General features: G+C 44.8%; 1 protein-coding gene across 1 annotated transcript in view; it reads right to left on the bottom strand.

The window, feature by feature from the left end:
* The window catches only part of LOC144762933 (xanthine dehydrogenase/oxidase-like), a 1098251-nt gene that overhangs the window by 484594 nt on the left and 598197 nt on the right, over positions 1 to 15460 (bottom strand). The window contains exon 26 of the mRNA XM_078648234.1: positions 12941 to 13022. Coding sequence (XP_078504360.1) covers positions 12941 to 13022 — 82 coding nt within the window. The remainder of the gene's footprint in view (positions 1 to 12940; positions 13023 to 15460) is intronic.

The following is a 15460-nucleotide window of genomic DNA, read 5'->3' as shown; positions in this document are numbered from 1 at the left end:
GCTTGTGAAGGGCTGTGCGGAAGGAGAGTAGTAGGCACTGTGCCTATTGTCCTTCTGATCCTGGGCTGTGTGTGCCCACATGTTTCAGATTGTATCACACTCAAAGGAGCAACTGTGAGCAACTTTGGGAGCAACTGTGAGTCTAATAATGTACTGCCTGGTCTGTATGGTTTTATATAGTTGTTCAGTTTAATGTTTGGCAATAGAATGATGTCTTTAGTTACTGCTGTAGTTTTCTCAGTTATAGTTTTGTATTTAGTTGCAATTGGTTTGTGTTTTCTTTCTTGTTTAAAATAAATGTATGATGGTTGCGTGGACTGGCGCTTGGCTGGCGGTGTGCGTGGACTGGCGATTGGCTGGTGGTGAGTGGACTGGCACTTGGCTGGCGGTGTGCGTGGATTGGTGTTTGGCTCATGGTGTGCGTGGATTGGCTCTTGGCTGGTGGTGTGCGTGGACTGGCGCTTGGCTGGCGGTGTGTGAGTAGTGACTTGCTGCTGGTCACTACTCATATTGCTATCTAAACGCCACTCCACACAATCCGTGAGCTGGTGTGGTTGCTGTGTCTGGAATGTGGGCGTGTGAAAGTGATGCGCCCTTGAATGCCGCTGTCTGCCGGTGTGAGCGTTGTATGTGCTGGGCCTGCGGCTGGCGGTGTGAATGGCTTTGTATGTGTCACACGTATGAAAGGTGTATGAATGGCCTGTAAAGCGGTTGGTGCCTTGTCGTGGCTTTACAGCTCACGAGCTGTGAGTTAAAGGTTCAGTTTCTCGTCCTTTCAATTATTAACAGTGCATTTCATTTTTGTGACATCTCTGGTTAATACAACTCCATATACCGAACCATCACTCACCCTCATGCTAAATCCAACCAGTATGTCTGTGTGCTTGAAAAATAGGTGGTTGTTCAGAAATATTTGTCTTTTCTGTGTTTTTCAAGCAGGGTGTACCTTGTCCCTTTTTAGTTCTAGCCTAGCAATGCAGCGCATGCAGTGCTCGCCTTGGCGAGACCTATTGTTGTCGGTTTCTTGGCCGAAGGGGGAGAGGACAAGTGCACAAGTGCAGAGGACAGGAGTTGTGCATGCGATCGACATCTCCTGTCCGCGCTCGCGGCATTTGAGTAGAACGCACGCATGGCACACTTTCACGGCGACAGTTTGTACAGGAGTTGTGCACGCTAACGCACATCTCCTACCCCGCGATTTTACTCTCACGGCGACAGCTTGTTGGAGGCTGTGATGAAAGCACGAGGGGTTCAAGCTGTCATTTGTCATGTAAACTCATTCCCTTGTAGCCTGTGATTACTCTGTTTAACCACTTGATGTCATTATAAGAGGCTTAAACCCATACGGAGGCCGCCTGTCCACTATCACTGTGTATGCTGACATATGGTTCCTGCCACAGGTGATGCTGTTGTGTGTGGTCATGTGACTCTTTCCTGTGCTTGTGAGAGATATTACCAAGTTTCATGCATGACTCTCCGGGCCAGGTTTACTTTATTAGCGCTGTTGCATGCGCAATGGCGGGCAGCGCTTTCGGCTGTGCTGATGATTACTCTTCACATTCAAAAATAGTTTTGCTCTAGAAGTTCACAAGAGTGCAATTTCAATAGTTCATGAACGTGGGCGTAAAAGGCAGATTGTGCAAAACGTAGGAATCCAGACAAAGTAAGATCAGTGTCACACGAAGCAGCACATTATGGCTCTATGTGATAGCACAGAAGAAAATGAAAACATGCTAACGGTGGACAGGCGGAGGTGGTGGAACTGATTTTTCTGCTCTTAATTTGAGAATTTCCATGCGTGGTGCAGTGCTCGCCTACACCAAACAAAAGTGTGTCTGAGCCTTAACAAACATAGAGGGCAGAAAGTGAGTTCAGCTGTGTTTACTCACTGTCATCCAGCAGACCTGGAATTTTGCCTGAGAGCCAGAGCACGTCCTCATCTGCAGCATTAAGCAGCACAGAGGTTGTGTGTAAATCACACAGTGGGCCACTCTGGCTGACACAGGCACCGTAAGGAAAACCAGACATGCCACCTCAAACGCCAATCAGACGCCATCACAGTCATGTAATGGGTGGCGCCTTGCCAGAAAAAATCAGGCAAGTAGCCACTTCCGGATCCACTAAACTTAGTCACTGCCAGGTCTTCATCGCATTTATTAACACTACACGGCGGATCTGAATGAGACCACGTGGTATTGGGCCCGCAGCACCAAAAAGAAAACACCTCTGTGTTGACTGCTGTCGTGGTACATTTGTAATTGAAATGTTTTATTAAAAAGGTGTGCTGCAGTGTATTTCAGACAGCAGGCAGGCAGCAAAGAAGGCACTCAAGCCGCGTGGCGCTGCCTGCTTGAATGTAGCGCTTTGTCCAGCGCTCCTCGCATGGGTAGTCAGGTTGCTACAAATGTGTGACAATGCATTTTAAGGCGGTGATGCGAACATCACACATAAAATGCGTTAGTCTAACGCCCGATGGTGGTACTTGGCAGGGCGGCGGACCAAACCTCTGCAAATGGAAGCCTTTGGGAGCCGCGCGCACCACGTGGAAAAGGACCAATTGCTCTGTCGAACTTTGGTGGTACCTTTTCACTCAATCACGTGCCAGCTTCTTTCTAAGCCTGGCACGCTCTTCTTGTGGCTTCCAGGCCCAGCACACCACATGGAAGATACTGCACTCGTCTTGCTTAAGTAGCCTCAAAATGCAGAATGGATGAGCATACCGTGGCTGTATGTAAGAGAGCAGTGTTTGTGTGTGAGGGCAGGGCTAGACTGGGACAGAAAATTGGCCCAGGCACCAAATTAAAATTGTCCCCCACTAGCTAATCAGATATACGTGAAGAAGTGCCCCCATCCCCAAATGGGTGCAGTTTTGAACTTGTAAACACACGCTGGATAAGTGTTTTTGCAAGGCATGGGAGGCTGCATGCACGTGTGATTGCTACAGGCAATGTTAATGGTAATTTCAGACAATTCAACAGTCAAAACCAGACCAGACCAGACCATAAAACCAGCACACAAAGAGTCGAAATCCCAGCCCATACACTAATCTGTCAGAGTCAGACCAGCCCACCGGGATCTGCCTGACTGCCCTTTAGGCCATCCAACTCCCTCCGAGGTAGGGTGACCAGAATTTTAAAGCCAAAAACAGGGACATTTCACGAAAATAGAAGAACTACCATTTTATTTCAAGCAAGCGCACAGAATAACAGCGCTCCTCAGAAGAAAATTACAGAACAGGCAGCTAGAACATACATAAAATGCCATTTTTAAACCCAGAAGCTCGCCTGTTAATTAAATTGCTTTCTTGAAACAACTGCTAACTATCCCTGCTTTGTAAAACATAAAAAACACCTCCCACAGTTTTCAGTCACCCCTCTCTAAAAACTGTGACAGGAGCTACATTTCCTGAAATCTGCCCGGACAGCAGGTGAAAAACCAGGAGAATGTTGGGGGACCCACGCAACTCATACCTCGCAGGACTCCCCCGGGTGTCTAGTTTCCAGAAATGTGTGGGTTGTGTAGGTTTCCCTAGATGGCCGCCGAGCCCCGGGGAAAAAACTCATGGGACTCCCCATGCAAAGCAAGGTTGGTTTGTGATAGGTAAATTTGATGTCGCCTCAATAGGTTTTGGCCCCTTGCCTGTCGCAGGTCCTTGACCCACCCACACAAGTGAGGTACCATTTTTCTCGATAGACTTTGGGGAACGCAGGATAAGTGGAAATTTGGGGATCCACGCAGATTCCATACCTTTTTACCACAGAAATGTGAGGAAAATGTGTTTTTTTGGAACATTTTTTAGGTTTGCATGGGATTCTGGGCAACAGAACCTATGCCAAAAAAGGGTCATTTTTAGGTCGAGCTGGTGTAGCAGCGCAGCTGTGGCCAGTGAAGCATCTATTGTTGTCGGGTTGCCGGGAATGTGAGACAGAGTGTGGGCACGCGCTTGGCTGACTGCGATTTCAGCGTGTGTTCGCGCTTTTGTACTTCGCATCACATGTACTGTGGGCGCTGGCGTTCTGCTGTTGTGAGCGTGTCACGAAGTGTACCTGAATTCCTCTGATTTCCGTGGGAGCTGATGGCAGGTTCCCAGCTGAATAATTCCCAACTCCCCAATACCCCTGGACCCAGAGAACTCTAAGTCCAGGAGCGAGGGGGAAAGGGGAAGTGGAGAGACAAGAGAGACTGCCACAAAAAGGTGTTGTCTAGACTCTTCTGATACAGGTCTGGTCGCACCTAAAACATTAAACACATCATTATTACAGTTCTCTAAACACCCAGGGCTTATTAACCAAAACTCAATCTAACCCTACTCCAACCTTTTGCTATTGTGGAATTTGCTGCTCTCTTATGAATAACCCAGCGATATAAAATTGTAGATCTTCACTGTATAGTTGATGTGTGAGGGTGGGTCAAAGTCTCAGTTCATTTTACACCAGCAAATAGATGTGTTGGTATACAACAGTATCAACCATATGCATATAATTAAGATACTCCCATATACAATTGAAAGCAGGAAGTCCAACCCTGGTGTGGCTGCTTGAGCAATGACTGACCCAAGAAAGGAATAAACAGTTCACGGAGTTACTTCACTCCAGGCGGGACGAAAATGCAAAGCAGTGAATAGGCTCTCACTAACTGAAGGCTGGGGTTTATTCTGAAAGGTTTAATCAAACACAGGATTTCACACACCGCTACCTTAAGTGTAGATTCCAGTCGTCAAGTTCAAATTGTAGTTCAGAAATTATCTTCTACAAGCGTAATTCAAAAAGGAAGTTCTCTTACCGCTTGTGAAGAATACTGTGACAACGAGAAGTTTATCCTACCCGGAATGGCTCGAGCGAAAATGAACTTTCTGACCTGCCACAGAACGAAGACTAAGGATGCGCCTCTGGAAGGTCAGGCTGCAGAAGATTGACAACTCAGGCGGGGCTTCGCCGTTGACAGGACTCAGTAGACGGATGACTCGGAACAGCTTCGGATAAGACGGGGAAACGCTATGGCTGAAAACGACTCCTCAACACTAGGAATTTACACTAAGGTTATCAAAATTACAGCACATTAAGGGAAATGTCTGTAAAACGAAAAGTGCGGACTAAAAGACGCGCTCGGCAAAGAGCGTCTGACCGCCGGAATTTCTTCAGTTGAAGTGCGCAGAGTAGAATTCCAGCGCACCTGAAATGGCTGCCAAAGCTAACCACTAGAGCGCTGACTGCCAAGAATGAATGGCACAACCAGGAACCAACGTGGACATTATACAGACAGCCACTGCGCCACCCGCTGCCGCCAACTCCAGACTGCAAGTACATTAGTAGCAGCTGGGTGAGCGGTGTATTTTAAACCCAATGAGACTGTTCTAAATCGGGGTCTGACAGTGCGCGCTTCACTAGCAACTATGCAGGGAGCAGCTCGACAGCCGGAGCGGCCCTGCCTGAGCTCTGCTCAGACGACCCCGTAAACTGAAGAGCTGGAGACGGGTGAGAGATCCTGCCATTTGTGAGCCTGGTCGAGTCTGAATGTGTCCAGCCAGATTCGGGATAGCAATGGGGACTGACAGACACCGATAAAGTGAAAGCTCGTGTGTGTGGTGTGTGCATCTCCCACCCCAGTGTTACCGCCCCCTCATGACTTGTTTACCCTGTGCTTCAGTGGGATAACAAAAACAGGACACCTTCCTCGTGACATTTCATAACTGTTGTTGCTCCCTAAACACCATTTACTTAATTGGCTAACAAAATTATTCCTATCTATCCAGCCGGATTTCCAATTTGTGTTACTACCAATTTTGGCATTTAGTTGGTACTTTTTTTAAATAGGAATCGAGCAAATAGCATTCGCACCGGGTCAACCCTGGAAGCTGACCCGCTGCACTGGTCTCTTAATCTTAATGTAATAAGTGGATAAAACAGGTTTCCTTCGCTTTTCATATGTGAAATATGCATCTGTGTTTGAGGCAAATGCGATGTCATGTAAGCCCAAAATAATGCAAATAAAGTTGCACTTTTTTTCATCAGTGCAAAGTTTCTGTGCGATGACCTGGTCTCAAAACAATGGGTTGCTTTCCATTCAGCCCTGGGTTATACGTCTAGCCTTCACATCAGTAAAGTTGACAATGCAGCCGAGCCTCCTGATGGGCACCGTGGACTGCTGGTACATGAAAGGCAAATTTCAGGTGCCAGAAGGCATGCTTAGGGGGCTAGCAAACACGTCACAATTGTTTGTAAAATGTACATGCTGCTCAAGTCATGGCTAGTCGGGAGGTGTGCTACGCTGCTTTCAGTGATGTTCGAAGGTTACTGCCCCAACACTTTGGCCTTTCGGAAAAAGAAATACCCGCCTCAAATCTCAACAGGGTAGGAAATCATCTTTCACTATAAATGCTCCAAAATCACAACTCACCATCTACTGGTCATTATGGGCACTGAGGGGTCAGCTCACTAGTAAATGAGGCAGTCCAGGCAATTTGAATTTCTGCCTACATTTGCATAGGTCTCTTCAAATTTCAAGATTCACAAAATCATATGGATTACTTCCAGGCATACTACTTTCTCACCCTCACAAACCGTCTCACCCTCACCCTCACACACCCTCTCACCCACCCTCACCCTCATACCCCCTCACCCTCACACACCCACACCCTCACACCCCCTCACCCTCACACACACTCTCATCCACCCTCACACCCCCTCACCCTCACACACACCCTCATCCACCCTCTCCCCCTCACACACCCTCCCACCCTCACACACCCTCCAACCCTCACAACCCTCTCACCCTCACACACCCTCTCACCGTCACCCACCCTCACACCCACCGTCACCCACCCTCACACTCACACTCACACCCACCCTCACCCATCCTCACACACCCTCACCCACCCTCATCCTCACACACCCTTACCCTCACATCCCCTCACCCTCACATCCCCTCACCCTCACACCCCTCACCCTCACACGCCCTCACCCACCCTCCCCCACCCTCACAAACCCTCACTCACTCTCACACACTCTCACACAGCCTCACCAGCATAGCATAACAAAACAAAGCATAGCATAACAAAACACAGCATAGCATAGCATAACAAAAAAAGCATAGGTTAGGAAAACATAGCATAGCATAACAAAACAACGCATAGGATAGCAAAACAAAACATAGCATAACAAAACAAAACGTAGCATAGCAAAATACAACAAAGCATAGCATACCAAAACACAACAAAACATAGCATAGCATAACAAAATATAGCGTAACAAAACAAAGCATAGCATAACATAACAAAGCATAGCAAAACAAAACATAGCATAGTATAACAAAACAGCATAGCATAACAAAACATAGCAGAACAAAACATAGCAAAAGATAACAAAACATAGCACAGCATAACAAAGCATAGTATAGCAAAATACAACAAAACATAGCATAGCATAACAATACACAACATAGCATAGCATAACAAAACAAACAATAGGATAGAAAAATGAAACATAGCATAGCATAACAAAGCATAGGATAGCAAAACAAAACATAGCATAGCATAACAAAACATAGCATAGAATAACAGCATAACATAACAAAACATAGCATAACAAAACACAACACATAGCATAACAAAACATAGCAAAACACAACAAAACATAGCATAGAAAAACAAAACATATAGTAGCATCGCAAAACATAGCACAGCATACCAAACACAACAAAACATAGCATAGCATAACAAAACATAGTATAGCAAAGCAAAGCATAGCACAATAAAACACAACAAAACATAGCATATCATAGCAAAACATAGCATATCATAACAAAACATAGCATAACAAAGCATAGCATAGCAAAACATAGCATAGCATAACAAAACATAGCATAGCTTAACAAAACACAGCATGGCATAGCATAACAAATCAAAGCATAGGATAGCAAAACATAGCATAGCATAACAAAAAAAAACATAGGATAGCAAAACAAAACATAGTATAGCATACAGCATCACTCAGCACCACCACAGCATCACTCAGGGGCACCACAACATCACAATGTGCTACCACAGCATCACTGAACGCACAGCATCACTCGTACGCCATCACAACATCACTCAGCGCCACCACTGCATCAATCTGTGCAACCATTCAACAACAACTGGTTCAAATATGTTCTCTCAATGTTTCAAGCTTTATTACAAATGTAACAAAAAGATGTTAATATTTCACTTCTGTTCTTGGATTTTCGTAACAATAAAATACACTGAACATAATCTTCACAACAGTTATTTAAAAAAGTTTAAGCTATTGCCATTATAAATTACAAGAACTTTTATTAATTATTTAAAAAATTAAAAGCCATTGTTATTTGTAATATCAATGCATGTAAGTCACGTAAATACGACACATATTGCATTACAAATGCTATAGGTGTCACATTTGCGAAAGTTATAACAATTGGCATTGTAAATGACAAAGCTATTTCGCTATTTTCAAAAACAAAACATAAATAAAAAATGTGCCATTTTCAATACCAATAGCTCAAACTTTCCTAATGCGAGACCTATTGCATTGCAAATGCTTGTTTTGCTTTTGAAGTTGATGCACTAAAAAGGCAGGATGGGCGCAGTGACATCATCAAACCATGTTTAGCCCACCTACCAGCTTCACGGGTCTTGTTCACTATGAAATTGTGGTGTGTCCACGTTGCGTTTTGCATTGTTTCCTGTTGCGGGCAGTAGGACTACCCAGACAGGTGAGGTACCATTTTTCTCAGAAGACGTAGCGGAACGCAGGGTGGTTGGAAATTGGTAGATCCACAAAGATTCCAGAACTCTCACCAAAGAAATGTGAGGAAAATGTCGTTTTTTAAAAAAATGTTTAGGTTTGCAAGGGATTCTGGGTAACAGAACCTGGTGAGAGCCAGTCAAGTCACCCCATCCTGGATTCCCCTGGGTGTCTTGTTTTTCAAAATGTATAGGTTTGCTAGGCCTCCCTAGGTGCCGGCAGATCTAGGGTTGAAAAACTACAGCAAGCCACTTTTTCAAAAAAGGGTCATTATTCACTGTGAAATTGTGGTGTGTCCACGTTGCGTTTTGAGTCGTTTCCTGTCGCGGGCACTATGCCTACCCACACAAGTGAGGTACCATTTTTCTCGGAAGACTTTGGGGAATACAGGGTGGGTGGAGATTTGTGAATCCACACAGATTCCAGAATGTTCCACCATAGAAATGTGATGAAAATGTGTTTCTTTTAAAATAAATGTTAGGTTTGCATGGGATTCTGGGTAACAGACCCTGGTGAGAGCCAGTCAAGTCACCCCATCCTGGATTTCCCTGGGTGTCTAGTTTCTAAAAATGTATAGGTTTGCTAGGTTTCCCTAGGTGCCGGCAGAGCTAGGGTTAAAAAACTACAGCTAGGCACTTTGCCAAAAAAGGGTCATTCATTTTTCACTATGAAATTGTGGTGTGTCCACATTGTGTTTTGCGCCGTTTCCTGCCGTGGACACTAGACTTACCCACACAAATGAGGTACCATTTTTTCTCTGAATACTTTGGGGAATGCAGGGTGGGGGGAAATTTGTGGATCCATGCAGATTCTAGAACTTCCCACCAAAGAAATGTGAGGAAAATGTGTTTTTTGACAACTTGTTAGGTTTGCAAGGGATTCTGGGTAACAGAGCCTGGTGACAGCCAGTCAAGTCACCCCATCCTGGATTTCCCAGGGTGTCTAATTTTCAAAAATGTGTTTTCTTGACAACTTGTTAGGTTTGCAAGGGATTCTGGGTAACAGAGCCAGGTGACAGCCAGTCAAGTCACCCCATCCTGGATTTCCCAGGGTGTCTAATTTTTAAAAATGTATAGGTTTGCTAGGTTTCCCTTGGTGCCCGCAGAGCTAGGGTTAAAGAACTACAGCTAGGCACTTTGCCAAAAAAGGGTCTTTTTTCACAATTGTGGTGCGTCCATGTTGCGTTTTGCGCCCTCTCCTGTCACGGGCACTAGGCCTACCCACACAAGTGAGGTACCCTTTTTCTCAAAAGACTTTGGGGAACGTAGGGTGGGTGGAAATTTGTGGATCCACACAGATTCCAGAACTTTCCACCACAGAATTGTGAGGAGAATGTGGTTTGTTTGGCAATTCTTTAGGTTTGCAAGGGATTTTGGGTAACAGAACCTGGTATGAGGCAGTCAAGTCACCCCATCATGGATTCCCCCGGGTATCTAGTCTTCAAAAATGTATTGGTTTGCTAGGTTTCCTTAGGTGCCCGCAGAGCTAGGGTTCAAAAACTACAGCTAGGCACTTTGCCAAAAAAGGGTCATTTTTCACTGTGAAATTGTGGTGTGTCCACCTTGTGTTTTGAGCCGTTTCCTGTCGTGGGCACTATGCCTACCCACACAAGTGAGGTACCATTTTTATTGGGAGTCTTAGGGTAATTCAGATTTGTAAAGTAACTGTTATTTACCTATTGACTTTTGATGCATTTCTGCCTACCAAATGAAAGACTATGTGTAAAAAAGAAGTCCTTTTGAAAAATGGCTGATAATTCTCATGCTTGCATGAGTATTTCCAATTTCGGAAATGTGCACATATCTACTGTTTCTAAACTCTATATGTTGTTCCCATTTCAGAAATACATAGGTGTCTTTCATAACGATTTTTCCATGTATACATTTTCCCAGAATAATTGCTATAGACCCGGTACATAATAAAAAAACATTGCAAGTTGCTGCTCAGTATTTAGCTCTGGGTTCGTCGGGTTCTTGGTGAACCTTCAAGTCCTATATATCCCACAACCAGTAAGGTCCAGAGGATGTAACGGTATATCGCTTTCAAAAAGCTGTCATTATTAGAAGAAGTTACAGATGAAAGCGTTGATACAAATGGCTGTTTTTCTCAACTAATTTTCCATGTTTCCTATATTTAACTGTTAGTTTCTATAAAGAAACCTAAAAGATCTACACAAATGACCCCTAAATGAATTCAGAATTGTGTCTATTTTACTAAAAAGTATAGCTTTCCAGGATCCATTATTGCTTTCATACCCATTTCTACCATTACCTGGAAGGAGGTTGAAAGCACCAAAAATAGCAACAATAGGCTATGTCCCAGAAAAATGCCAAAACTGTGTAAACAATTTTGGTTTTCTGACAAAAGTCTGTCATTTCCTAAAAGCTGGGAAAATGATGATTTCAGCCCCAGAAACCCTTTTTTGATACCATTTGCAGGGAAAAAAACAGACGCTTTCATTTGCAGCACTTTTTTAGCATTTTTCCCAAAAACCCCAAAATGTAGCTGTATTTTGGCTAATTACTGGGTCCCCTCCAGGGGAATTCACAAACCCGAGGTAACTTTAGAATCCCCATGATATTGGAAGAAAAGGACACAAATTTGGCGTGGATACCTTATGTGGTCAAAAAGTTACAGGGGCCTTAGCGCAAACTACCCCAAATAGCCAAAAAAAAAGGCTTAGCACGGGGGAAAAGGCCTAGCAGCGAAGGGGTTAAAAATCAAAGGTAATGTTGTGCTAGTTGATGGTGGACATTGGTGGAATCTTGACAGGATTGTTAAAGCAAAACCACGCTTGAAGTTTGCTGAGCTGAAGTAATGAGTGAGCCTGGGTTGAGTAATGAGTCTTTGGTATCGCCTCAACAGGGTGGTGCAAAGAGAAGTTCCAGAGTCAGAATGATTCCCAGTCGTTTTTGCACGTGGAGTTTTATGTGTTATTATAATTATTCTTTTTTTTTTTTTTTTTTGGGGAAGGAGCAGCAGGTAAGAGCGGAGGGGCGGGGTGGGGGGAATTTCGACAGACGACAGTGAGGGGAAATTAATGATTTATTTGTATTTTTTCACGTCGTATATCAATTCCCCCTCCCCACTCGGCCTCACCGCTCTTACATGCAACAGTCGCGCCTGTGAAGGAGGGAAGATATGTGTTATTGACATCTTATGTTCTTTGATGCTGCATTATGTAGTTTGATTCTGTATTAGTATAATTTATTGTCCTTGTGATGTGGGATGTTGGAATGTGATGGTTTAAATGAGGACGGTTGTTGAAGCTTCGTTGTGGGAGCAGCCTTGCTCCTGAACCGTGTGGCCACTAGAATAAAATACAAGAAAGAAACCACTTACCTTCTTTGCGTAGTTACTGCACACATCTCTGTCTAAAAAATCAAACTAACTCCCCGATCAATGGTGGGGAACTGAAACTGAAACTGTTTTAAGCCACTACTGCAACTTCTGCTGTAAATGAATATTCAGCCGTATGCATATGTTTGCTCTAGAATTTCTATACAATTTGCAATGACTTAACCTTGTAATTATAATTAATCTAAGCATATTATATGCATTAACTGAAACAATAGCCTGCCTCTGCTGTACTGTAATAGGGTAATTAAGTTATGGGTTGCTTACAAATAAACAACTGTATCTGGATAGCTGTAAAAGTAGTCCTTGCCTTTATAAAATGTTGTTCTTGAAAAAGTGGCAATACACAGTATAAAATGTGAATTAAACAAAAGTCCTGACTCTGTCAGTCGTTCTTCTGTGAATGTGGACTGGCATTCCTGGCTGCTTTCTGTACCTATGTTATTTTAAGTACTTTTAAGTCAAACTTTTTGTACAGGGAGGGCCAAAATGTTTCTTTCTCCAGGTACCTTATAATCCTCACCATAGATAATACAAAAGAAAGAAAGGCAGAGCTTATGATGACAGTAGATGAGAGAGAGAAATTTAATTCTGCAATTGGGTTCTATGTAATATACTTTGACTCTAATTATGGAAGTCAGTGTGCTTCCCATATTTTTAATGAAATAATCATAATGTAGTTTACAGTAAAAGTTATTTATTTATTCTGTCAAAAATATACTTTATCAGAAAAATATTTGATATTATTATACTTTAGGAGCTTCTGTGTTGTCTGGAAGTGTGCTTTAACCCTATTAAAAAGAGGTACTATCTGAACAAACCTGGCACAGGAAGCGAGCATTGAAACCGACGGAAACTTTGGTTGGGATGATGGCCATTCCCCTCTTCTTCCAGCGGTTATGCCTAGAAAGAAGAAGACATGTTAGATTGTAATTTTTTTTTCCGTCAAATATTTTTATTCTTTTTATCAAAGTGCAAAGCATGAAATATTCAAAGTCGACAAGTAAACATAAAATCTCATATAGCCATTTTGAGCTATAAAGTGGAAAAATAGAAAGACAAAGTATCTGCATTTGCAAACAATAAAATACTCCTGCTCCTGGAGCCCATACTCTCACTCCAGGCCTTAATGTCCCTCTTAGAGAATTTCCAAGCTGTCGCAGGCCTACAAAAAAAATTACTGTTAGATCTGGGGGTCTCTAATTGGCAGAGGTAAGTACCTTAGACCAAGTAGGGACCCTTGCTTCTAGTCAGGGTGAAGAATTACACACAGTAGATAACCCCTGCTCACCCTCTAGGTAGCTTGGCACGAGCAGACAGGCTTATCTCTGAGGCAATGTGTATCATAAATGCACTTAACACAACAGTAATCCCCAATCCACCATAAACTGAGACCACACAGGTAAGTATATTTATAAAAATATATATCTTTATCTAGTTTCAGCAGGAAAATAAAGCAGTTGCACGATAATCACTTCTTCAAGCATATGTTATACTTAATCTTAATGGTTGCAGTTAATTTCAGGAAGTTCTCATATGAATTGTCTCAAGTCTCTTTTAAATCAGTATCAAAAACTAGTAATACTGACTTATCTCAATGGGCTTTCAAAACGAGCGAACTAAGCTTGCCAGCAGGTGAATCACTAAAAAAAATTAGCCCTTCAACCCTATGGGCCCCAAGCGCTGCAAGCGCGCCTCCCCACGTGGTCCAGGGACACTTCAGGGCCCATCGGCACCGCTGGTGATTTCGGCACCTTCTCGCCAGCACTGCAGACTGTCTCCCTGCCCCGGCCGGTCCCGGCAGCCCTCCGCCCGCTCTCAGGTCCTCGCAGAGTGGCGGGGAGCTGACTCAGCGCTCCAGCGCTGGGACGCAGGCCAGGGGGCAGAGATTACTCACGCGGGATCCCTCGGCGAGGTCAGCTCCCTCTTCCCCGGCTCCGGGGCTGAATGCACGGCTCTCTCAGAGGTCCCGATGACGGGGACCAATCCTGTCGCGGCGTTCGGGGCGAGCCTCCTAACACACCCGGGAGTCAGCCAATGGCAGTGCGGCTCCCGGGTCAGGCCTGCGATGACGCTCCGATCTTCAGCCAACCACAGTACAGCACCAGTAATGATGCGGCGGCACACGGGTCAATCCGGTCGCGGCGTCAGTGAGGGGGCTCGGCTCCTTCAGCCAATGAGAGCGCGGTGGCTCCGATCGTCGCCGCTGCAGCTCCTAAACGAACGGCGACTTCACAGGGTATTCCTGGCCCGGGGCAGCGGCGGTAAACAGCGGCCGGGTGATTTTTAGGGCTCAGAAGACGGGCAGAGCGCTCGTGTGGGCACAAAAAAGCCTTTTGGAAAATAACTCCCGAAGGGGGAGCACAGCGAGTCTCCGGTCTGCTGCAAGACTGTGCCGATGAGCACACCGAACCTCTTACACGGCCAGCAGTTTCAAATCACGTGCCCAGAAGGAAACATGCACAATCTCCCCAGCGTTTTTGGCAAAGCTTTAGGAACCTTTAACCCTGGGTTCCAAACAGGAGGCCAGCTCTTCTCAGGCCCTTGGAGATTCAGTTCAGGAGACACAGCACACAGCACAGTCTCTGTAGTTTCAAGCAGGCAGGGTCACAGCACACAGCAAAGTCCCTTTCTCCTTCTCAGCTTCCAGTTGGACAGCAGAACAGGTCAGCCCTTAGAGCACACAGCAAGGCAATCTTCCTTCAGTTCTCCAGCAGTCCTTCTTCCAGCAGAGGTTCCTCTTGATTGTAGAATCTAATTTTTCTGTTGTCAGGGGTCCTTCTCTTATACCCCTAAAAGTCTTTGAAGTCCTTTGAAGTCTTGTGCAAGTGGGCCCTGAGCCCGGTCTAAACCAGTTCTGGGTGTTGCTGAGGCACTGGGGGTTTCCTGGCTTCCTTCTTCCTCGCAGTATCAGGGACAGAGGTGACAGTCGCCCAGCAGGGGGGTGGAGCCAGCATTGTGGTCAGGCAGGCACAGCCCCGTCACTATCAGGTGTGATCTCCTCCCACTTCCCTGGCAGCAGATGCTGCCTTTCATCCACGGGCTGACTCAGACAACCTCCTGGGGGCTCTGCAGCCCCTGTCACACTCAGGCCAGACAGTCAATCCACAAACAGGCCCAGGCACATAGAAAGGTTAGACAAGAGAACAGCCACTTTCTAAAAGTACTATTCTCAAACACAGAATTTAAAAACAACCCTTCCTAAAAGATGTGTTATTAAATTCTGAGTTCAGGCATATCAATCACTTATGTCCCATCTTGTTCCTATGAGAAGATAGGCTGGTTTCCAATGGGACCAGCCTCCCCCATGTTATTCTATGGAGCAAGATAACCTTACAGCA

This window comes from Lissotriton helveticus, chromosome 6, assembly GCF_964261635.1.
Source record: "Lissotriton helveticus chromosome 6, aLisHel1.1, whole genome shotgun sequence".
Classification (NCBI taxonomy): domain Eukaryota; kingdom Metazoa; phylum Chordata; class Amphibia; order Caudata; family Salamandridae; genus Lissotriton; species Lissotriton helveticus.
Note: the sequence above shows the minus strand (reverse complement) of the source record. Positions and strands in the feature narration are given on the sequence as shown.